The sequence below is a fragment of the Anomaloglossus baeobatrachus genome, chromosome 4 (assembly GCF_048569485.1).
Source record: "Anomaloglossus baeobatrachus isolate aAnoBae1 chromosome 4, aAnoBae1.hap1, whole genome shotgun sequence".
In the NCBI taxonomy this organism is placed as follows: Eukaryota; Metazoa; Chordata; class Amphibia; order Anura; family Aromobatidae; genus Anomaloglossus; species Anomaloglossus baeobatrachus.
This window is the reverse complement of record NC_134356.1, coordinates 280,003,680-280,019,362: the sequence shown is the minus strand read 5'-3', so window position 1 is coordinate 280,019,362 and position 15,683 is coordinate 280,003,680. Positions and strand designations below refer to the sequence as shown.

Here is a 15,683-nt window from a genome sequence, read left to right as displayed (position 1 = left end):
TAATGGCCCAGGTAACCCATGTGACAAAGGTGTTGGGATGGACAAGATCTGGGCGGCACCACTGCTCAGTACCCAGGTGGCCAGACACATCCAGTCTTGTAAGACGTGTGCCTATTAAGGTAGAAAAAACTGTAAAGACCTCGTAGCAACACCCCCCTCATCCGCTCTACTGCTCCGGTGATTGCAGATTAGTCATATACATCTACCATGAGTAGGTTTATATGAGTTTTGTGCGTGTTGAGTGAATTTCTTTTCAGGTCTGCTCTGAAACATATCCAGTGTGGAAAACATTACTGCTGAAAAACTCATGGTGCTGGTGCTATGTAAAGATGGAGTTCCTAAAAAGCGGTAAAAGTACATATTCTATAGCAGAGGTCACTATAGAGGTCAGTACCTGGGGATGCCCCTGATGAACCCGTCTGCCGTTGTGAAGAGGGGAGAAACGCGTTGCGCTTCTTTCATGCTAAGTGTCTGACAAATATGTGTTTATTTTATTAGCCTGAGTGTGAATTGTACAGGGAGAGTCTGTGATTGGACGAGATCTCCTCATGACTCTACCTGGCCTTATTATTATTATATTGATACAGTGGGTACATGTTATACATGTGAGATATTTAATTTCTTTTAGGGTTTGGTTCTTGAATTTGCTGTATCATATTGATTTAAGCTACAAACAGCTATGTAAATACAGAGTGTGAATATTTAATCTTTGGGAATGAATTGGATATATATACTTGCATACTGACGCCTCTTTATCCCCGGTATCTCACGGTTTCTATATTTCCCTCACTGACATTAGCAACACGTATTAGCTTAGCAGTGTAGGGATAGGGAGGGTGAGCCGTCGGTGAGCGGGGGCGCCAATTCGCCTTATAGGGTGCCGACCTCCGCTGCGAGGTAGGGAGAGTTTTAGGGCTATTGCCCCAATCCCTGCCCCTCCTTTATTGGAATATCTTATTGTGTCTATAGTCACATGGGTGTATGTTGTTTGGAATTTTAATGATTATAACATAAACATGTAACGATCCACAAGATAATGGTGAACGCTGCAAATCATGTAACAAATGTTCGTTTTCCTTAATAATTCAATCTTTATATAAGGTATTTTTGGTTTAGTACCTAGAACGTGATTATATTTCTCACACATACTGCAGATACAGTGTGATATCCTGACCAGTGATGTATGAGCCGTATACAACTGCCTGTATAGTGTGTTAAACATGTGTATCCTCCAATTCCAGATCCTAAATCAGTGTCAGGAGCACGTGGTCTCCAGCCCGGAGACTGGGTGATCCTAAAAAGACAAGTCAGAATGATCCCTGAGTCAGAATCAGGTGGACCGATCCAGCTTATCCCAACCACAGCATCTTCCATGAAGCTTGAGGGAAAACCCATCTGGAGACAGCAGCCGCTGTAAAGAGTCCATCGTACCAGCAGAATGAGGGTCACAACACACATAGTGCTGGATTATCTCATATAGAACTTTATGGAGAATTTCTAGATTGGGGATGATACATGGGAAATAACCATAAGGGAACAATGGGTACAGGAATATTACACAAATAAGGGCTCATGGTGGGAAAGACATTATCTGACCTGAACCGATCAATTATTTTAAGGGTTTAAGTGACTTAAGGATAACATACACTTATAGGTAACTGGTATTGTTTTATTTGTTGGTATTTGAAGCCGTAAAAGTGCTACTCTGTGTTACTGAAGGTAATCGGATCCATGTGTAAGGGAAATCTTGTTAAAGGCCTCCTGGTGGTAGATTATAGACCAGAGACAAGAAGAGATCCATTAGTGTTGTGATACAATCAGGTATATTCGGGTAGAAAAGTCTCGAAGACGCGGACAGCACTCGGATATTGACTGAGAATCAGCCTTTCAGAAACAGTAACGCTAAAAGCTGCAGCATAACAGTAAGAAGCTTATTCTTACAATTGCCTTACTCTTTCTAATCGATTAATCTCGAAATCTGAGTGAGCTCGTCAGCATTAAATAGTCTGTTCTAGTTACCTGTGCCTCTGTGAACTGTGTGTGCGGGATGTGATCAACTCTCTGATCAGCAGTCTGTACCAGCGGGGGCAAAAGCTTAGTATTGCTTGTATAGCGGATAGCAAAACGGAAAAAGGTTGCAGTTAAAGCATTAGAGCTGATGTGTTAGAGGACCATGGTAGGGTCAGAAGGTTAATAAAGTATTTAGGGGGGACTGTTGAGGAGAGCCATAAAATGAAATACTTAATTAACCTCTGGACATAGAGCATTGTGGGAAATATGTCGATTTGTCTTACATAATTCAGGTTTCAGATCATATGCATGACACAGATATAAAGGTGGCTGCCATTGCCTGTTTCTCCACACCCTGCCTGGAATGCAAGGAATGTCCAGATGAAAGAAGATACCATATAAGGGAAGATCCCTGGTCAAGCTGGAAATCACAGACCAAACCATCAGCATGGATGCACCAGATGACGTCCCTCCCATCGTCATGGTTTCGTCCACTGGAGTCAGACCTGCCCATCAACAGCAACACGGATCTCCCCATTGGCTAGCCCATGAACTGTCCCACTAAATATGCATATCTGAACTTGTGTACGCCCCTAGCCTATATCAAGAGGACGCACGAGTCTCTCTGTCTGTTTGGTGCCATTTTCTACTGTGACCAAGAAGAGATTACACATCCGACTGTGTCTGGTGTGGATTCTTTTATGCATGCACTTGGCCCATATCAATTCGGCCAGGCAGTAGGCAACTAGTGATCTCTGGTTATGAGTTCACCTTAACAAATGGTGCAGGGCCATGTCCCTGAACGGCACTCCCGCTCCACATCCAGCAGGTTCAATGGGTCTGTGGATGGAGCCCGGCCTCAGGGCTTTGGGGCCGGTAAGATCCCACTTCCTCAGAGCCCCTCAGGGGGATGTGGAAGGAAAACAGCATGTGGGCTCCAGCCTCCGTACCAGCAATAGGTACCTCAACCTTACAAACCACCAGCGGGGTGAGAAGGGAGCATGCTGGGAGCCCTATATGGGCCCACTTTTCTTCCATCCGACATAGTCAGCAGCTACTGCTGACTAAACAGTGGAGCTATGCGTGGATGTCTGACCTCCTTCGCACAAAGCAGAAAACTGGTGAGCCAGTGATCCCACTGGGGGTGTATAGCCAGAAGGGGAGGGGCCTTACACTTTTTAGTGTAATGCTTTGTGTGGCCTCCGGAGGCAGTAGCTATACACCCAATCGTCTGGGTCTCCCAATGGAGCGACGAAGAAAACAAAAAGTTTGTGATTGAATAAAAAAAAAAAAAAAAAAAAGCGCATGCGCAGTGAAATCCTACGGATTGCGCTGCTCAACAAAACGTTACATGCTGAGTTTCTTCCGCCCGACGCAGCGTCAAAATAACGACGCTGCGTTGTCCAGCAGATGCAACGCTTACACTTGCGTTACAGTGCGTCGTCCATACAAGTCTATGGAGAATAGCGCAGTGCGTTAACGGACTGCGCTATTCTCCATAGTGACGGACCCTGTGACATAGTGAAAGTACCCTGAATGATCATGTGTCATAGCCAAGGAGGGAACTACATGCTCCTAATAGAATGATAATCCTTTAGGCAAGTTGAAATCCATGACTAGTAACACATCACTCAATGTCTCTTCATGCATACCGCAATAAATGTAAAATCTGTGAAAAAGGAAACAATACAATACCTGTCACAAGAGCCAAACGCTCGACTCCAACAAAATCTGCATGTTCTATTGCCATGACTCCAGCAGAGGCGAAGAGCTGCTCTGGGTAGTTATAGATCAGTTGTCTAAAGAAAGAAGGGAGGAATGCAAAAACGGATGCCATTAATTTCATAGAGGCTATAAAAAAAAAGATAGAAAAGTAGCTCCCAATATCTGACACTGATGACCCATTTTAGAGAATGACCATTAATATCCAACTAAGGTTCTATTAGGACATTGTTTGGAAGGGGTAATTCAGATACATTGATGGCCTTGTTGGGGAGAACCATTACCATACATAAGATCAGCCAAGTGACTAATGACCGAATCTTGTGTCTCCTAAGTTACTAAACTAGCTGGTAGAAACTAAAGTCATTTTAGTAAAAAAAAAAAAAAAAAAAAAAAAAGAAGAAGAAGAAGATTACCAGATTTGATAGCCCATGTCCAAACCTAGATCTAACTAGTACCATCACACAATCACACATACCACGCCTAAGCTTCTACCTGTTAATAAAACAGTTGATCCCGTGTTTTAGAATTCGCTCTACTTTCTCCTTCATCTTCTCTTTCTCTGCTAACTCAATTTCAGCCACTTTTGCAGTAGAGTCCACACGGACCCTTGAGCCAAAAACCTGTAACACATAGCATGTTAGAGGGCAAAGACAGCCATTAAAGGAGTTTTCACAGGAACAAAGTTCACTTTAATCAACAGATCTCGGAATAATAATAATTTCCACAATTAGATGTGTTTAAAAAAAAAAAAAAAAATGTTCCTGTGCTGAGATAATCTTATATATGTGTCCCTGCTATGTACTATGTAATGGCCGTGTCTGACCACACAGGGACATGGTCTGATCACACCTCATCTCCTGGGCAGGGGAGGATGCAAAAAGAGTGTACCGATAGAGCATGGAATCACAAATGATTCATTCTTGAAGTTTTTTTTTTTTTCCCCCAAAACAGACAGGGAAATGTTTTACCTCCCAAAAAGAATCAGCTGTGATCCCATGCTGTACTATCAGTATACTTTTTTTACTTTCTCCCCAGTACAGGTGATGAGGTATGATCAGACCATGTCCCTGTACAGTCAGACACATCTATTACACAGTAGGGACACATATATAAGATTATCTCAGCACAGGAACATTTTTGTAAACACATCCAATTGTGGAACTTATTATTTCAAGATCTATTGATTAAAATCAACTTTGTACATTGGAAGACCCCTTTACGTTAAAGAAATAATACATAATAGAAAACACTAACCTTTATTTTGTCAGTGTCCATTCCCGTATTTGCAATAAGGATTTTGGCGTTTTCAATACGTTTTGGTTGGTTCACTCCAATTTTCTTGTCTAATAAGAAACCTAAAAGACAACAGCTTATATTACATAAATTCAGGAAATACAACAGAAAATGAATGAATGAAAAAAAAGCAAGGGCATAAATCACGCAAGTAGCGTCATCTGTAACAAATCTGATTCCAGCTTCTATTTCTGAGGCCATGTGGAGAAAATGAAGGCAAGTCCTGCTTCTTAAAGGGAACCTGTCCCCACTTTTTTGGTGTATAAGCCGCAGCCACCACCACCGGGCTCTTATATGCAGCATTCTAACATGCTGTATATAAGAGCCCAAGCTGGGGGTATACCATAAAAAACACTTTATAATACTTACCTAACGGTTGCTCTGCGGTGTATGAGGGCATAATGGGCGTCTCCATTGTCTGGTGCGGGCGCCGCCTCTTTTGGCCATCTTCCTGAAGCCTGTGTTCATGACATTCTACGTCATACACACTCGCCGACCCTGCGCAGGCACACTACAATACTTTGATCTGCCCTACCCAGGGCAGATTAAAGTGCGCCTGCTCAGGACCTGAATGCTGGCGAGTGTGGATGACGTCGGACGCCTCATGCACCGCTGCTAGAGTAGAAAGAGAACAAAGATGGCCGAAAGAGGCGGCTCCGGCACTGGACAACGGAGACGCCCATTAGGCCCTCATCCACCGCAGAGCGGCCGTTGAGTATTATAAAGTGTTTTTTTTATGTTGTCACAGCGGTCTGGCCTCTTGTTAGAATGCTGTATGTAAGTGCCCACTGGTGGTGGTGGCCGCAGGTTATGGGGCAAAAACTGGTGACAGGTTCCCTTTAATGCCAACCACAACAAGTTTGCTAAAAGAAACTGAGGAGGTTACAACGTTAACCAAGGTTGTCATCTGCAGTATCCCTAAGGAAAATGACCAGTGCAATGATAAAGCCCAGGCAGGCATGCTTAGTGATACCTTCATCCAAATAGGACTCTGTTAAGCTTCCTCCTAACTTCTTAATGACATGGATGGCTTCCAGATTTCCAGATCCCTTCAGTCTCAGTACAGCTTCCACTGCAAGTTTTGCAAAGTGATCTTTATGGTGAGTCAGGAGCTTAGAAGACAACGTTGTCCTGGCAATATTCAACAGATCAGCCTCAAACTTCTCTTTATCATTTCTGTGGAAATAAATGGTGTAGACAATTTACCATTTGTGACATATTAAGTAAAATCTATTTCATTGCAGACATTAATACATTGGTAATTGCTTCAAATCTGAACTTAGTAACGTAGTCTGGCCCTTCAGTCACATCACTGATTTACTAAGTGTGTAATAATGGGAGATACTTAGATCTTGAGACTGGCTGTGAACACAAAACAGTGCAACATTTTAGAGCAACATTATTTAGATACATAGGTAAACCATTTATTTTTTGGGTTGAAATAGCAAAAGCAGAGATCCATGCAAAGAAGGGAATTTTGTTTACTTACCGTAAATTCCTTTTCTTCTAGCTCCTATTGGGAGACCCAGACAATTGGGTGTATAGCTTCTGCCTCCGGAGGCCCCACAAAGTATTACACTGAAAAGTGTAACCCCTCCCCTCTGCCTATACACCCTCCCGTGCATCACGGGCTCCTCAGTTTTGGTGCAAAAGCAGGAAGGAGGAAACTTATAAATTGGTCTAAGGTAAATTCAATCCGAAGGATGTTCGGAGAACTGAAACCATAACCAAAAGAACAATTCAACATGAACAACATGTGTACACAAAAGAACAGCCCCCCGAAGGGAACAGGGGCGGGTGCTGGGTCTCCCAATAGGAGCTAGAAGAAAAGGAATTTACGGTAAGTAAACAAAATTCCCTTCTTTGTCGCTCCATTGGGAGACCCAGACAATTGGGACGTCCAAAAGCAGTCCCTGGGTGGGTAAAAGAATACCTCGATAAAAAGAGCCGAAAAACGGCCCCCTCTTACAGGTGGGCGACCGCCGCCTGAAGGACTCGCCTACCTAGGCTGGCATCTGCCGAAGCATAGGCATGCACCTGATGGTGTTTCGTGAAAGTGTGCAGACTCGACCAGGTAGCCGCCTGACACACCTGCTGAGCAGTCGCCCGGTGCCGCAATGACCAGGATGCACCCACGGCTCTGGTAGAATGGGCCTTCAGCCCTAAAGGAATCGGAAGCCCAGAAGAACGGTAGGCTTCAAGAATCGGTTCCTTGATCCACCGAGCCAAGGTTGACTTGGAAGCCTGCAACCCCTTACGCTGGCCAGCGACAAGGACAAAGAGCGCATCCGAACGGCGCAGGGGCGCCGTGCGAGAAATGTAGAGCCGGAGTGCTCTCACGAGATCTAACAAGTGCAAATCCTTTTCACATTGGTGAACTGGATGAGGGCAAAAGGAAGGTAAGGAGATATCCTGATTGAGATGAAAAGGGGATACCACCTTCGGGAGAAATTCGGGGACCGGACGCAGAACCACCTTATCCTGGTGAAACACCAGGAAGGGGGCTTTGCATGACAGCGCTGCTAGCTCAGACACTCTCCGAAGTGATGTGACTGCCACTAGGAAGGCCACCTTCTGCGAAAGGCGTGATAGAGACATCCCGCATCGGCTCGAAAGGTGGTTTCTGAAGAGCCGTTAGCACCCTGTTAAGATCCCAGGGTTCCAGCGGACGCTTGTAAGGTGGGACTATGTGGCAAACTCCCTGCAGGAACGTGCGGACCTGCGGAAGCCTGGCTAGACGCTTTTGAAAAAACACGGAAAGCGCCGATACTTGTCCCTTGAGAGAGCCGAGAGACAAACCCTTATCCATTCCGGATTGAAGGAAAGAAAGAAAAGTGGGTAAGGCAAACGGCCAGGGGGTAAAACCCCGATCAGAGCACCAGGATAAGAAGATCCTCCAAGCCCTGTGATAGATCTTGGCGGACGTTGGTTTCCTGGCTTGTCTCATAGTGGCAATGACATCTTGAGATAACCCTGAGGACGCTAGGAGCCAGGACTCAATGGCCACACAGTCAGGTTGAGGGCCGCAGAATTCAGATGGAAAAATGGCCCTTGAGACAGCAAGTCTGGTCGGTCTGGGAGTGCCCACGGTTGACCCACCGTGAGGTGCCACAGATCCGGGTACCACGACCTCCTCTGCCAGTCTGGAGCAACGAGGATGGCGCGGCGGCAGTCGGACCTGATCTTGCGCAACACTCTGGGCAGCAGTGCCAGAGGAGGAAATACATAAGGCAGTCGAAACTGCGACCAATCCTGAACTAATGCGTCCGCCGCCAGAGCTCTGTGATCTTGAGACCGTGCCATGAATGCCGGGACTTTGTTGTTGTGCAGAGACGCCATGAGGTCGACGTCCGGCGTTCCCCAGCGGCAACAGATCTCTTGAAACACGTCCGGGTGAAGAGACCATTCCCCTGCGTCCATGCCCTGGCGACTGAGAAAGTCTGCTTCCCAGTTTTCTACGCCCGGGATGTGAACTGCGGAGATGGTGGAGGCTGTGGCTTCCGCCCACAGCAGAATCCGCCGAACTTCTTGGAAGGCCTGACGACTGCGTGTGCCGCCCTGGTGGTTGATGTACGCGACCGCCGTGGCGTTGTCCGACTGTATGCGGATCTGTCTGCCCTCCAGCCACCGATGGAACGCCTTTAGGGCTAGATACACTGCCCTTATCTCCAGAACATTGATCTGAAGGGAGGACTCTGTCGGAGTCCAGGTTCCCTGAGCCCTGTGGTGGAAGACCGCTCCCCACCCTGACAGACTCGCGTCAGTCGTGACCACAGCCCAGGATGGGGGCAGGAATGATTTTCCCTTCGACAAGGAAGTGGGAAGAAGCCACCACTGAAGAGAGGTTTTGGCTGCCAGTGAAAGAGACGTTCCTGTCTAGGGACGTCGACCTCCTGTCCCATTTGCGGAGAATGTCCCATTGAAGTGGACGCAGATGAAACTGCGCAAAGGGAACTGCCTCCATTGCTGCCACCATCTTCCCTAGGAAGTGCATGAGGCGCCTCAAGGGGTGTGACTGGGTCCGAAGGAGAGAGTGCACCCCTGTCTGCAGCGAACGCTGTTTGTCCAGCGGAAGCTTCACTATCGCTGAGAGAATATGCAACTCCATCCCGAGGTAAGTCAGTGATTGTGTCGGTGTCAATTTTGACTTTGGGAAATTGATGATCCACCCGAACCTCTGGAGAGTCTCCAGAGCAATGGTCAGGCTGTGTTGACATGCCACCCGGGAGGGTGCCTTGACTAGGAGATCGTCTAAGTAAGGGATCACCGAGTGGCCCTGAGAGTGTAGGACCGCCACCACGGATGCCATGATCTTGGTGAAGACACGTGGGGCTGTCGCCAGGCCGAAAGGCAGTGCCACAAACTGAAGGTGTTCGTCCCCGATGGCGAAACGCAGGAAGCGTTGATGCTCTGGTGCAATCGGCACATGGAGATAAGCATCCCTGATGTCGATTGAGGCTAGGAAGTCTCCTTGGGACATCGAGGCGATGACAGAACGGAGAGATTCCATCCGGAACCGTCTGGTTCTCACGTGTCTGTTGAGCAGTTTGAGGTCCAGAACGGGGCTGAATGATCCGTCCTTTTTTGGCACCACAAACAAGTTGGAGTAAAAACCGCGACCACGTTCTTGAATGGGAACGGGAATCACAACTCCTTCTGCCTTCAGAGTGTTCACCGCCTGAAAAAGTGCATCGGCTCGCTCGGGGGGCGGAGATGTTCTGAAGAAACGAGTCAGAGGACGAGAGCTGAACTCTATCCTGTAACCGTGCGACAGAATGTCTCTCACCCATCGGTCTTGGACATGTGGCCACCAGGCGTCGCAAAAGCGGGAGAGCCTGCCACCGACCGAGGATGCGGTTTGGGGAGGCCGAAAGTCATGAGGAGGCCGCCTTGGAGGCGGTTCCTCCGGCGGTCTTTGGAGGACGTGACTTAGACCGCCATGCAGAAGAGTTCCTCTGGCCCTTCTCTGACCTGTTGGACGTGGAGGATTGGGACCTGGCTGAGGGCCGAAAGGACCGAAACCTCGATTGAATTTTTCGTTGCTGAGGTTTGTTTGGTTTGGACTGGGGTAAGGACGAGTCCTTTCCCTTGGATTGTTTAATAATTTCATCCAATTGCTCGCCAAACAAACGGTCGCCAGAAAATGGCAAACCGGTTAAGAACTTCTTGGAAGCAGAGTCTGCCTTCCATTCGTGTAGCCACATGGCCCTGCGGACTGCCACCGAATTGGCGGACGCTACCGCTGTACGGCTCGCTGAGTCCAGGACGGCGTTCATGGCGTAGGACGAAAAGGCCGATGCCTGAGAAGTCAAAGACACAACTTGCGGAGCAGAGGTACGTGTGACTGCATTAATCTCAGACAGACAAGCTGAGATAGCTTGGAGTGCCCACACGGCTGCATAGTCCGGAGCAAAAGACGCGCCTATGGCTTCATAGATGGATTTCATCAGGAGCTCTATTTGCCTGTCAGTGGCATCCTTGAGCGATGAACCATCTGCCACTGATACTACGGATCTAGCCGCCAGTCTAGAGACTGGAGGATCCACCTTGGGACACTGAGCCCAACCCTTAACTACGTCAGGGGGGGGAAGGGGTAACGTGTGTCATTAAGGCGCTTAGTAAAGCGCTTGTCCGGAAATGCTCTGTGCTTCTGGACAGCATCTCTGAAGTTAGAGTGATCGAAAAACGCACTCAGTGTACGTTTGGGAAACCTAAACTGGTGTTTCTCCTGCTGTGAAGCCGACTCCTCTATAGGTGGAGTTGGGGGAGAAAGATCTAGCACCTGGTTGATGGACGCTATAAGGTCATTTACTATGGCGTCCCCTTCAGGTGTATCAAGATTGAGAGCAACGTCAGGATCAGAGCCCTGAGCTGCGACCTCTGCCTCATCCTCCAGAGAGTCCTCATGCTGCGACCCCGAACAGCGTGATGAAGCCGGGGAAGGTTCCCAGCGAGCCCGCTTAGCCAGTCTGGGACTGCGGTCCGTGTCGGAGTCCTCCCCGTGGGACCTAGGTGTCACCCCAGGAGCACTCTGCTGCACCGACCGAGAGGGGCCTGGGGGCGATGAACTCACAGTGCCCGGGGCCTGTGTGACCGATCTGGACTGCAAGGCTTCTAGTATCTTAGCAGACCATCTGTCCATAGACTGAGCCATGGACTGTGAAAGCGACTCAGAGTTTCTCAGCCAAAACTGCAAACTCTGTCCCTGCCACCTGGACAGTGGAAGCCGGCGGTTCTACCTGAGCCGAGGGTCCCACCAGTGCCCGAGGCTCCGGCTGAGTGAGTGCCACAGGGGCCGAGCATTGCACACAGTGAGGGTAGGTGGAACCTGCAGGTAACATAGCCGCACAAGAGGTACAGGTTGCAAAATAAGCCTGTGCCTTGGCACCCTTGCTCTTTGCGGACGACATGCTGTAGTCTCCTCTGAGAGTGATCACTGAGGGTATATAGCCAAAAGCAAAACAATGCGGCCGAACAGAAGTAAGTATGTATGTATGTATATATGTATATATATGTATATATATGTATATATATGTATATATATGTATATATATGTATATATATATATATATATATATATATATATATATATATATATATATATATATATATATATATATATATATATATATATATATATATATATATATATATATATATATATATATATATATATATATATATATATATATATATATATATATATATACACACATATATACACACATATACACACATATATACACACATATACACACATATACACACATATACACACATATACACACATATACACACACACTTCGGCACCCAAGGGGGGCCAGCACCGGGTAACCGGTGTGGCTTACCGACCGCCCAAAGCGGTTGTGTGTCCACCAGATTCCCTGCCTGGGCCTCCCAGAGCTGTAGAGCTCATTCTGAAATCCTCCACCGGCAGAAGTGATTGTAAATATGGCTGCCAGAGTTCTCAGGGGAGGAGGGAGCCGTGGGCGTGACTAATAAAGTGCGGGAATCTGGTGCCCCACAGTGCTCAGTGAGGGGGGAGGAGAACACCTAAGTATGCTCCAGCCCTCACTGCCGACGTCCAGTCGACCGTCCCGCCCTTACCCCTGACTGGCAGGCCCGGGGGCGGGAGTTATGGTACTAGGCCGCAGAAGCCGGGGACTAAATTTAATAACGCGGCCGGCAAACAGGCGCGGTCGGCGCGGTAGTCCCGGTCGTCACAAAAAAACAGCAGCCGCTGCAGCGTCTGTAACACAGGCGCTCCATGCACCGTCCCCAAGGGGACACAGAGTACCTTATAGATGCAGGGCCTGTCCCTGATGATACTCAGTCTCCTGTCCGTCAGATTCCCCCAGGGGCTGCGGAGGGAGCCCGGTCCCAGTGAATGGTGACCGGTTAGGATCCCACTTCTCCCAGAGCCTCTAAGGGATGGGGAAGGAAAAACGGCATGTGGCTCCAGCCTTTGTACCCGCAATGGGTACCTCAACCTTAACAGCACCGCCGACTTAGTGGGGTGAGAAGGGAGCATGCCGGGGGCCCTGTTAGGGCCCTCTTTTCTTCCATCCGATACAATCAGCAGCTGCTGCTGACTAAAATGGGAGCTTGAGTGAATGTGTGCCTCCTTCAACACAAAGCCTAAAACTGAGGAGCCCGTGATGCACGGGAGGGTGTATAGGCAGAGGGGAGGGGTTACACTTTTAAAGTGTAATACTTTGTGTGGCCTCCGGAGGCAGAAGCTATACACCCAATTGTCTGGGTCTCACAATGGAGCGACAAAGAAAAGGAACACAAAATACAAATGAATGAGGATAGTAACTGAAGATAAAGCTTGGAACAAATCACAAACTCAACAGTAGGCAGGTAAATGTAAGGCTACATGCACACGCTGCATCTTTTTGTGGTCACAAACTGCAGCTAAAACTGCACCTTGTCAGAGCCTTTAAATGTCACATAAAATGCTTATAATTGTAGGTGCATTTTTGGTGCGTTTTCGGTGCGTTTTTCACAACATGTGTTTTTGCTGCATTTTTGTGACAAATGTTGACAAAAACGCAGAAGAATGAACATGCTGCATTTTTGTCAAACTTTTGACAAATAAAACGCTGACAAACTGCAATGTGCGCATGACAAATCTGACTTCTCATAGACTTTGCTGGGAAGTCAGATGTCAGAAAGTTCTGACAACAAAACTGCAGCCAAAAATCCAGGTGTACGCATGTAGTCTAAGGCTACATGCGCACACTGCATCTTTTTGTGTTCACAAACTGCAGCCAAAACTGCAGCCAAAATGCAGCCAAAACTGCACCTTGTCAGAGAGAGCCTGGAAATGTCACAAAAAAAGCATGTAATTTTAGGTGCGTTTTTCACACCATGCGTTTTTGCAACGAATGTTGATAAAAACGCAGGAAGAATGAACATGCTGCATTTTGTCAAACTTTTGACAAATAAAATGGTGACAAAAACTGAAGCATGCGCATAGCAAATCTGACTTCTCAGACTTTGCTGGGAAGTCAAATGTCAAAGTTCTGACAACAAAACTGCAGCCAAGACTGCAGCAAAAATGCAGCCAAAAAAAAAAAAAAGCAGCGTGCGCATGTAGCCTAAGAGGGGATGGGGTTTCAAATCTTCCTTGTCTCCAATGGGGGGAGGCTCCTGCTGCAGCTAGTAGTATTAGGCCTTGTGAGCACTAGGCGTTTTTGCCGCGTTTTTAGCGGCGTTTTTGTGCTGAAAACGCAGTGACATTGCTTCCCCAGCAATGTCAATGGGTTTTCATAAGTGCTGTCCCCACAGAGCATTTTTTTTTAGCTGCGTTTTTGTGGTGACCACAAAAACGCAGCATGTCAATTATTTCTGCGTTTTTCACTGCGTTTTTCACTCATTGAATTCAATGAGATGTTAAAAACGCAATGAAAAACGCATATAGCCGCGTTTCTATGACTAAAAACGCAGCTATACACGCAAGGGGTGGGCACTACAGTGACGTGTACAGGAAGAGGATTCCTTCTGTTGGTAAACACAGAAGCATGAATCCTCCCGGTACCGTCACCGCTGCGTCCACCTCCCGTCCTGTCCATGTCAGCTCCGTGCGGCGCCATGTCTGGGCGGGAGGTGGAGGCAGCGGCGAAAACCAAAGTGAACAGTAGAAAAATAAAAAAATGTCATATATACTCACCTGTCTGCAGGGTCCGGTGCAATGCCCGCTCCCATCTCCTCCCGGTACCGCCGCTCTGGCTGTGTGCAGTCTCCCCGGCCGGCAGGACCTTGCTTGCAGGACCTGGCGAGGGATCACCTGATGCAGTCACCTGACGCATCAGCTGATCGTAGTCTCGCCGGCTTTTTCCTGCCCGGCCGGCTATCAGCTGATCCTGCCGTCAGGGGACTTCATCAGCTGGATCAGCTGATTACCGGCAGCTGCTGCAGCGATCGGACGGGATCAGACTCCTGTCCAATCGATCGCTCCAGGAGCTGCCGGTCATCAGCACATAAGTGAGTATTATTATTTTTTTTTTCCTACTGATGCATCAGCTGATTGTATAATCGGCTTTTATACAATCAGCTGATGTGTGATGTGATTCAGGCTTTTGAACCTGACACATCATCTGATCGCTTTGCCTTCCAGCAAACCGATCAGATGATATTGGATCCGTATTGGACGGCGTGGGACCCTGACCCAGGATTACTGCCGGGCTGGGTTAATTTCAATAAAGATGGAGTCACTAATTGTGTTGTGTTTTATTTCTAATAAAAATATTTTTCTGTGTGTTGTGTTTTTTTTTTATCATTACTAGAAATTCATGGTGGCCATGCCCAATATTGGCGTGACACCATGAATTTCGGGCTTAGGGCTAGCTGATAATATACAGCTAGCCCTAACTCCATTATTACCTAGCTAGCCACCCGGCATCAGGGCAGCTAGAAGAGTTGGATACAGCGCCAGAAGATGGCGCTTCTATGAAAGCGCCATTTTCTGGGGTGGCTGCGGACTGCAATTCGCAGTGGGGGTGCCCAGAAAGCATGGGCACCCTGCACTGTGGATTCCAATCCCCAGCTGCCTAGTTGTACCCGGCTGGACTCAAAAATTAGGCGAAGCCCACGTCATTTTTTTTTTTAATTATTTCATGAAATAATTAAAAAAAAAGGGCTTCTCTATATTTTTGGTTCCCAGCCGGGTACAAATAGGCAGCTGGGGGTTGGGGGCAGCCCGTATCTGCCTGCTGTACCCGGCTAGCATAGAAAAATATGGCGAAGCCCATGTCATTTTTTTTTCTTTTTGGGCAAAAAACTGCATACAGTCCTGGATGGAGGATGCTGAGACTTGTAGTTCTGCAGCTGCTGTCTGCTCTCCTGCATACACTAGTGAATGGAGGATGCTGAGACTTGTAGTTCTGCAGCTGCTGCCTGCTCTACTGCATTCACTAGTGAATGGAGGATGCTGAGACTTGTAGTTCTGCAGCTGCTGTCTGCTCTCCTGCATACACTAGTGAATGGAGGATGCTGAGACTTGTAGTCCTGCAGCTGCTGTCTGCTCTCCTGCATACACTAGTGAATGGAGGATGCTGAGACTTGTAGTTCTGCAGCTGCTGTCTGCTCCCCTGCATACACTAGTGAATGGAGGATGCTGAGACTTGTAGTCCTGCAGCTGCTGTCTGCTC

At 47.6% G+C, this 15,683-nt stretch overlaps 1 protein-coding gene across 1 annotated transcript in view; it reads right to left on the bottom strand.

Moving 5' to 3' along the window:
- Positions 1–15,683, bottom strand: part of CCT2 (chaperonin containing TCP1 subunit 2) — a 116,703-nt gene that overhangs the window by 51,562 nt on the left and 49,458 nt on the right. The window contains exons 7-10 of the mRNA XM_075342469.1: positions 6,002–6,204; positions 4,990–5,090; positions 4,228–4,355; positions 3,706–3,809 (exon numbers count right to left, since the gene is read on the bottom strand). Coding sequence (XP_075198584.1) covers positions 3,706–3,809; positions 4,228–4,355; positions 4,990–5,090; positions 6,002–6,204 — 536 coding nt within the window. The remainder of the gene's footprint in view (positions 1–3,705; positions 3,810–4,227; positions 4,356–4,989; positions 5,091–6,001; positions 6,205–15,683) is intronic.